A 9,528-nucleotide genomic window follows, 5' to 3' on the forward strand; every position below is an offset into this window, starting at 1 on the left:
AGGATTCTCAAAGAATTAGGGACTTTAGTATCTCTGTTTTTCATTAAAATAGAAATTTCTGTTACTTTTAGCCCATTTTTCACATACATCAGATGCTGAGGATAGAACATATATGGTTTACGGATAGAAATTTGTATAGTAATTCAAAATAAATTTGTTAAATTTCAGGGAGGGAAATCTGGTTGAATCTGTGCTAAGTAAGATTGTGGAGGAGTTTGAGTATTGCATTTCAAGCCAATTTGAGCTGGTATGTTAGCTTTGGTTATCCAAAACAATCATTTTTCTTTCTTTATTTTTCAGCATAAAGAAACAATTTGGGCAGAGAGATCCTTTTTCAATATGGATTAGGTGATCAAATATGCTTTGACATTCAACCTAGGACTAGGAATTGATGCACATTCCAAATCAATAAACATGTTCTCTTGGATCCTAAACAACTTTTTTTTTTTCCTCTACTTTTCCTATAACTTAATTAATACCTATCTGACTCGTTATTTATTCATTTATTTGTAACCATTATTCTTCTTTGTTGTGCTTTGACTCTCTATGTCTTGGTTTGGTTACACTTGTTAACCAAGTTTCATAAACCTTTGTTGGTCAATTTCTATGGAGGGTAGAATGTAGTGTGGGCCTTTTATGAAGTTTTGAAGTATCTGATAGGATCTTCAAAATGATGGGCTCTTGTGTTGGACACAGTCAATCTTTGTGGCAATAGAAAGGATAATTTCAGATAGGATAGAACAACAAAATATATAGGATCATCAATTGAGCCTTTTGTTTGCATGGGAATGTATTTATGTAGGCAAACATAATTTGTTATTGAGGTCCATAAACCAACCCAGTATGCAGAGATTAAGGCTTAGTTGAGTTGACTTTAAAGCTTCAAAGTGTGGATTTTTTTTTTTTTTTTTTAATATTTTGGCTGCTGTATTTTATGCACAGAAAAGGAAATATTCTGATAAGTTAGGACCTCAATGGAGCAAGGAGGAGCTTGAGCATTTTTATGAAGCCTATCGGAAATATGGAAAAGACTGGAAGAAGGTATGCCTTTATTTGACGTTGTGTTTTATTTACTCTTTTGCGATTTACTTAATTAGCCATAAATAGTTGTCTTTCATTATATAAGCAGCTTCTAATTTTTGTGGTGTAACTTGATATCTAATTTGGTTATGCATACATATGCAAACATTTTTCATGCTTTCTCCCTGTAATACTGTTTACAATAAAATTTTATGTTCTAATGAGACAATTTATAACGTGCTCCAGTTTTGTTTTTAGTCTCTTTTCTATATTATTGACTTCTGTGCATATATATCCAGGTGGCTGATGTAGTACATAACGGATCCGTTGAGATGGTGGAGGCTCTCTACATTACAAACTGGGTTGGTAGCGTCCATTACTATTAGATTGATTTATAACTAGAATCCGTAAAAACAAGCTTTTTGTAATTTATGAGTATTATGGGCAATTATACCAACAGTTCTGTATATATGTGACTCTACCTTTTCCTTTCCTTGCATAAGCAGTGAATATTCTTCTTTTCATGCAAGCTAATTTTTAAAATTAAGCACTATTTTCACCTTTCTTGTATAATCTATTGCGCTTTCTTTTAATGTAATTGATTTGCATGAACTAATGATCAGGGTATGACCTGGTTTAATATTTCTTTTGTTTTTTTCTTAATACTTGTCACTGCTTTGTCTTGAATGCATTCTTATAGATTTGAATAAGGGTCATAGTGCTCATTTACTTCTATTAATTGCAAGCTGGAGGATTGAATCTACTAAACCTCTTGGCAGAAAATAGTTTCTTTTGCATCCCAGTTATTAGATAGTTTGGAGCGGGTTTGTCATTCAGTTAATAATTTCTTCTAGTTTCAGTAGTTAGTTCTGGTGAGATTCTTGATAACAAAAGTTAATAAATTTGTATGAAATTTGATCTTAAATTCAGAAATGAAACTGGTTTGCATATGTAAGTAATTTGGTTCCTTGGGTCTGCGATCGATCTCACTTATAGTGCGATTGATCGCACAATATTGAAAGCGCACTGGTACTACGATCGATCGCACACGATGCACAATCGTGTGCAATCGATCGCAAAATCTCAAACACCTTCTGGTACTACGATCGATCGCACACGATTGTGCAATCGATCGCAAAATCGTAAAACACCTTCTGGTACTGCGATCGATCGCACAATCATGTGCGATCGATCGCAGATAATTTTTTTTTAAATTTTTTTAGGACCATTAGCGTCGACTATGGTTTTCGTTTACATCATTATTAGGGTCGACTTTAAGTGGACGCTAATAGTTAATTTTTTTAAAAAAATTTTTTAGGACCATTAGGGTCCACAAAGTGGACCCTAATGGTTAACTATCAGCGTCCACTTTGATTTGGACGCTGATAGTGAATTTTTTTTTTTTTTTTTTTAAGACCATTAGGGTCCACTTTGTGGACGCTAATGGTTAACTATTAGCGTCCACTTTAAGTCGACGCTAATGCTTAACCATTAGTGTCGGCTATGGTTCCCGTTTACATCACCTTTAGGGTAAAAAATTGTGACTTTTAGGGTTGATAAAGTGGACACTAAAAGTTATCATTAGGGTCGACTTTAAGTAGACGCTAATAATCACACATTTAATCATTAGGGTCGGACTATTAGCGTCGACACCTTTAGGGGCCAAAAGTCGACGCTGTTGTCAACAGCGTCCACTTTAGGACTTTTAGGGTCGACTCAAAGTCGCCCCTAAAGACCTAAATTCTTGTAGTGCTAACAGATCATATTGAAATGAGTTCTTGAAAAAACTTGTGTTTGTCTTATTCAAAAGAAAGTAGTATACAAATTAATTTGGAGTAACTCCCTCGGCATGAACTACATAGATAAGACAGCAGACCAAGAGCATGTTTGGAATTGTGTTTGAAAAATAGAGCTTTGAAGTTAAAAAATATATTTTGGTAAAAGCTTTATTTTTAAGTTTTTGACAAAAATGCGTTTTGACAATTTTTAGGTTTTTTAAACCCTTAAAATTAAGCGCATTCAATTTTTTTTTACCAAATATGTTCTTTTTCTTCAAACGGACATTTTAGGAGTTAAACGTACTTTGAAATTTTAAGCCTCTTAAACGCACACTCAAACAGACTTAAGTCCTAGATAACAATGGATAACATCATCTCATATTTCAAATGTACTTAAATATTTGTAAGAAACTCACCATCATAGGTTTGTAATTTAAACTTCAGTTGTATAATAATAATAATAATAAATATAATAATAATAATAGAATAAATGTCAAAGTCCTCAATGAGGCAATTACAAACACATTACTGTTGGTTATTATATGTTGATTTCGGAGAAGATGAGCAAACTATCGAGGGTCAACTTCAGTAACTGATGCCTCATAAAAAGACTCCAGCTCCACTGCTTTGTTCAGCTTTTCTCTACTTCGATCTAAAAATGGTGGCTGCATAGGTGATGGTAGCGTAACAGAGTAACTGTTAAGCATGAGAACTATTGACGCCATTGTAGGTCGGTTAGCCGGATCTTCCTGAACACATAATAAGCCCATTTGGATGCACCTAGTAACCTCATTTCTTGAGCAAGAATGTCTCACTGTGGGATCCAACAACTCCATGGGTGTCCCACTCCTCCATTGTTTCCAAGCCTGCATTCATTCAAAATATTTATTTCCCATTATTATGTCTTCATTTTTTATTTTTTCTCATAAAAGCAGTACAAAATTGGATTATCCGATCCATACTCACATAACTCAGCAGGTCCTCGTCAAGTTCTGATTTATAGAAACAGCTATTCTTCTTCCCACTTATAATCTCTAGTAGTAAGACTCCAAAGCTAAAAACATCAGACTTTACCGAATATCGGCCATGTATAACATATTCTGGAGGCATATAACCACTACAAACCAATATCCCATCAGAACAACAACATAACTACAAAGATGAGAAGAAAATTATCTAAGGTTGTTCATAGTATCGTATTAGTAGAACTTAGTGCATATCAAGGTAATTGATCTCCTAGCTAGCTAGGATAATTTATTGTGAGTGTATGTACGTTAGAGTGTTGAGTCCCACATTGAGCAAAAATAAAGACAGTAATAGTTAATATACATAAGTGGAACCAAACTTATTAGCCTAAACTTTTGGGAAGGCGTGGTGCTTAAACATGTATATTAATAATGTGTTTTTTTTTTTTTTTTCTGGACATGTCCACACAAGAGGGGGGAGGGAGGATTCGAACTAGTGACCTCCACTTCATAAGGCGTGGTCCCCAGCTGATTGACCTACCCCTTGGAGACTATTAATGTGTTTTTGGTGGACTACCACAACATATATTTTTCTTTTCGATAATTCTCACATAAAAAAGACTATTGGTGTTATTGATCTAGATTATGCAAAAAGATAAATTAAAGATAAAAACTTACAATGTTCCAACAATTTGACTTGTATTTCCTTGTGTTTGATCCACTACAAATATCCTTGCCAAGCCAAAATCTGAAATCTTTGCATTCATATTGTCATCTAACAAAATATTGCTAACTTTCAGATCACGATGGATAATTCTAATCCGAGAATCTTCATGAAGATAAAGAATTCCTTGAGCTATTCCTCCAATAATCTTGTAACGTCCTGACCAATCTAATTGTCTTTGGTTTGCAGGATCTATTATTTTGTCAAAATTACTCAAGTTAGAATTAAAGGAACAAAATTCAAATGATTAAGGAAATATAATTTGATTCAATTTCTAAAAATAGTTTAGTCTATTATTTCTTAGAACTTCATGCTCCTTAGCAATGATTTGCAAGTTATTAATATATATCATGTATTCTTCAACGGCAAATTATATATGCATTCATAATTTAGACAATAAAGGAAAGGTAAAAAAAATAGAAAAGAGGTGGATGTAATGAAGTTTAGATTGGCCAAACCAAATAGAAAGTAATCAAGGCTTTTGTTGGGCACATATTCATAGATAAGTAACTTCTCATCTCCTTCCTCGCAAAATCCTAGCAGCCTCACTAGATTTCTGTGATTAAGTTTGGCTATCAATACAACCTCATTCTTGAATTCTACTGCACCCTGTCCGTATTTTTTGGATAGCCTCTTCACAGCTATTTGTTGTCCATCAGAAAAGGTACCCTGTGTTCAATTATAAATTTAATGATTAAATTCATCTCTTCCTATTAATTTCAGCTTTTGGAATAAGTAGTTAACATGCATGAGTCACATGACTAGTTATAAGAGTAGAAATTATGAGTTTGAACTATGTCTCTATAATTCACATGGTATTTCAATTAAGTATTTCACGTATTAGGCCTCCTTATTAATAAGAAAGTTAAGCCGCTACGTAAGTAAGAGTATTTAAATATAAATTAAATGATTAAACTTTTGAGATAAGATGTGATTAAACACCCCTAAAATATACTTGAACCAAAGGTTAAAACAGTCTCTAGGGTGCATATGAATCTCTCTAAACTTAGCATACTAAATAACTCCTACCTTATAAACCATGCCAAATCCTCCTTCACCAATCTTGTTATCATCTGAGAACTTGTCCGTGGCAGCATCAATCGTATCCAAATCAAATTGCAAGGATTCTATGGTTGTAATTTCAACTCCAGCTACATATTCAAACAGTAAATACAATAATTCTTAAAAATGAACAAAATTTTGACACCACAAAGACTTAAATAGAATTAATTAGATTTCGTGATCAAATAATTTTCTTTTTTTTTTTTTTCATCACCATTTTCTTCGGATAAAGTGTTGCATTTCTTCCTTGCTCTCCTCCGAAGGAAGCAATAGGCAATGAAGAAAAGAACCACAGAGAAAGCAATTGGGATAACAATGGCAACAATTTTCAGCAGCGACGTTTTGCTTCCTCCTACTACAACACCTCCTGCATACAACAATATGAATCATTAACATGCTACATATTAATAAGACAGTCCATTAAAAGTAATCCTTAAATCATGAAAACAAAAAATTAAAAGTTTGATATTCTCTACCCACAATTCTCCGTCCTAAAAAGTTTGAGATTCTTTCCCTTCATAAGAATAAATAATACTTAAAAAAGAATATTAAAATGAAAAAATGAAAGTGGATCTTCCGTTAGAGGAGCCGGTGGTAGATATTTTGAAAAAGTTAGTAGTTAAAATAGGAAAACATGGTTTTTTTTTATAGTTAAAATAAAGAATAAATTTAGAGAGCTCGATGAAAATAATCGTAGTACTTACTTTGGGGGTCTTACTATCTTATACACTTACAAAGTATCCTCAAAATATTAGATTTAAGAAATAAGTGTAATTTCTGTGTTTTAGGAAGGAAATTTAGAAGACCGCGATGGATATTGGCGACGGGAAACAGGGAATGAAGGGTGGAGGGAGAGGATGGAGTCCATCCCTCCTTTGAAGAGCACACTGACGGTGCTGGAGGACCTCACAAGGAGGTAGGTGACCCAACTCTTCGAGAGAGCAGGTTTTTTTTTTTTTTTTCTCATATGAGACCTATTAATTCTGTTTGGACGTATAAGTTGTATATGATTTGGACAGCTAAATATTGATGAGTTGATCACAATCTCTTTAATTTCATACCTGGAACAAGAGGAGGAAATGCAGGCTCCGAAGCAGCTTTGGGGTTGTAAAATTTGTTCAATCCATATCTAAGAATACAACTTGGTTGCAGAATCCATCCGCCTTGTTTTCCATCACAGCACGCAGGAAGTTGCATTATGGCGCCTCGGAGACATTTATTGCAATCGGAAACAGTCAGGTCTGGCGTGCACTGCACGAGGCTGTACAGCGTCAGTGACCGCAACAGTGAACTGTTGAATTCCTCTTCCTCCGTCGCAAACTTCTTTCCCGTCGAAGAATTGGACGCAAGGGTCGCCAACGAATCCATTGTCCTGCCCAACAACTCGTTGAACCGGACTCTCTCTGCCTCTGGCATAGTCAGCGAGCCCCCCTGGTATATGCCGGGCCATTCGTTAAGGGTGGCGAAGATCGATTCGTTGGAGTAACGTACCATGCACTCTTCGTACCATATTATAGCCCCTATCTGTAAGATGCAGCGTTGTAATATCTCTTTGGCTCCGCTGGCAACGCAGTCTTGACAGACGGTGGCGTTGACGTCGCCACGGCACAAAAAGATGCCGGAGACCACTCCGGCGGAGGCGTTGGAGAACCCAGTGACGAGGGTGGCGTTAGTGGAAAGAGAAGAGAGGACGAGGTCGAGATTGGATTGGTAGGTGCTGTTGGCGGTGAAGTCTGTCCCTGAGCAAACGTGAGTGTTGTAAAAGGGTGCTGCTTCATTGCCACTGCTAAGGCTAAGCAACGAAATCACCAAGAGAGACGAAAGGAACATAAGAAATTTGAAAGAAGGCATATTTGGGCAGTTAATCACCCTCTCTAATCTCTACCAATATTTCATGTTTGTTTGTTTCATCAATGAGATATATAGATATATGATGCAATTGGGGCCTTTTGACTATGACCAACAAAAGCAGCTTTTATTATTTGTATTTTTATTAGTTTTACACGAGTACTAGGAACATTTTACGGTAAACCTTTAGCACGTACATAAGTCATGACATTGTAAACTTCTAAAACATGAAAACCTAACATTGACACCTTTTAGAATTTAAAGGTACAAATACAAAAGTGTCTGAATCTCAGGGAGTAATAAGTGAAGTTAGATTCCTAAATTACTATCAATTTAATACATGGAGTTCTAATTTGAACAATCTGTCTCTTAAATTTATAAAGTATGACAAATTAAATTAAGTATTATATTATAGCTAATCAATTAAATGGCTGCATCTACATGAGTTCTACTATATTAGCATAATGTTTAAATTAAAATAATTCGGATGGATGGAAATTTAGTAATTTCAAATGGGTAGGAGTAATAATTCAATTAGAAAATAAGATTTAATATGACAGAATCCAAGCCATGCATTATTTATCCTATGCTCATGAAAAAGGGATTGAGTTGGACGGTATAGAATTGGTTGTACGTACCCTACGAAATTTAACATCAACGACTCACTTGTTTCCAACCATTAATACAACAAACAATAAACCAATTGAACTGTTGTAACGTGTTGACAAAGATTTTCCAATTTTCTCAAAAATGTGAAGAGACCCAAACTCGATCGGTCATGCTCATTTTTTCCTTATCGTGTGTTTTGGTTTTCTAAAGCATATGGAAAAAGTAGATGAAATTAATGTCTGCAACCACTTGGAAGCTTGGAAATGGCTTTGGCTTCACATTTAATAGAATTGATGCCAACCATTTTGATCAAGGTCTTCCTTTTGCATTTACTACGTATGGACTATCAAGCATTAGTTAGTGTTTGTAGTATATTGTAGGATATGATTTGATATTATAATTGATTATAATTAAATCAAATTAAATTTGAATACATTCGATTATGATTTGATTCCATCTCTCATACCATTTTGTATTCTCTCTGGCCACCTCCTTATAAATATTTGGTATAAAAATGTTATCGAATGAAAGTAAATGTAGAAGAACAAAAGGGTAATACGTGGAAGTACATTTTTCAACCAAAAAAAAAAAAAAAAAAGCGTCAAGTACACTTCAAATTTGTGACCCCAAAGTATGGTCCATTCATTGGAGCCTTGTGTTATGTCATGGGACAAGTTTTCCAATTTGAACGAGTCCATTAATTGTAATTGGAATTCGATCCAAAATTCCAAGCCAAGCTCCAGTACGAATATAGTCAATAGGTAGAAAAGAAGTGAGAACAATGACGTACATTGAAATTATAGGCAAATCAGAAGGACAATAATGTGCGGTGACTTGAATCAATCAAGTTTTACCGTGTGGGGCACGGCAGTCTTGCCTATTTTTCCAACTTGGTTTTATTTTTTTTTTTTGTAAAGTCCACATACCCCCCTCAAACTACCATCCAATTGACAATGTTCTCCCCAAACTTTCAATTGTGACAATGTCCCTTTCAAACTACCAAAACATTGTCAATGTCCCCCCCCCCCAAGGCTAGCAATAAGACAAAAATGTCCCTATAGATTTCTCAATAAGACAAAAATATGCCTATAAATTAAAAAACAAAAAAAAATTGATTCTTTTTTAAAAACGAAAAATTTTAATTTAAAAAAAAAACAATTTTTTTAAACAAAAATTTTTATTTTTTTTTTAAAAAGGAAATTTTTATTTTTTAAAAAAACTATTTTTTTTTATTTAGTTTTAAAAAACAAAAAATTTCATTTTATTAAGCGAAAATTTAATTTTTTTAAAGGTAAATTTTTATTTAAATAAAATTATAAAACAAAAATAAAATAAAATAAACGAAAATTTTCAATTTTTATATAAAATAAAAAATCGAAATTTTTTTAATTTTTTTCTTATAAAATTGATTTTAAAAAGGAAAAAATTGGCCAAGTTTGGATTTTTTTTTTTTGTTAGTTTTAGGTTTTTTCTAGAAGTTTTAGTATTTTTGTTTATATTTTATTAAGGGTAATTTCGTCAT

General features: G+C 33.7%; 1 protein-coding gene across 1 annotated transcript; it reads right to left on the reverse strand.

The window, feature by feature from the left end:
- Positions 1–3,348: 3,348 nt before the first annotated feature.
- LOC132172037 (cysteine-rich receptor-like protein kinase 10) lies at positions 3,349–7,423 on the reverse strand. Its single transcript, XM_059583462.1, has 7 exons — positions 6,611–7,423; positions 5,764–5,916; positions 5,517–5,638; positions 4,946–5,156; positions 4,442–4,679; positions 3,765–3,915; positions 3,349–3,664 (listed from the first exon to the last, which is right to left on the reverse strand). The coding sequence occupies exons 1-7, from the start codon at positions 7,398–7,400 to the stop codon at positions 3,368–3,370; spliced, it is 1,962 nt and encodes a 653-aa protein (XP_059439445.1). The 5' UTR covers positions 7,401–7,423; the 3' UTR covers positions 3,349–3,367.
- Positions 7,424–9,528: the final 2,105 nt, after the last annotated feature.

Source organism: Corylus avellana, chromosome ca2 (assembly GCF_901000735.1).
Source record: "Corylus avellana chromosome ca2, CavTom2PMs-1.0".
NCBI classification, from domain to species: Eukaryota; Viridiplantae; Streptophyta; class Magnoliopsida; order Fagales; family Betulaceae; genus Corylus; species Corylus avellana.

Excerpts from the sequence above, each read along its gene's own strand:
- LOC132172037 (XM_059583462.1), bottom strand. The coding sequence starts at position 7,400 with ATGCCTTCTTTCAAATTTCTTATGTTCCTTTCGTCTCTCTTGGTGATT. Across the intron at positions 5,917-6,610 it reads ATTTCCTCCTCTTGTTCCAG|GAGGTGTTGTAGTAGGAGGA; the intron begins GTATGAAATTAA and ends TGTTGTATGCAG. Across the intron at positions 4,680-4,945 it reads CCTTGATTACTTTCTATTTG|ATCCTGCAAACCAAAGACAA; the intron begins GTTTGGCCAATC and ends ACAAAATAATAG.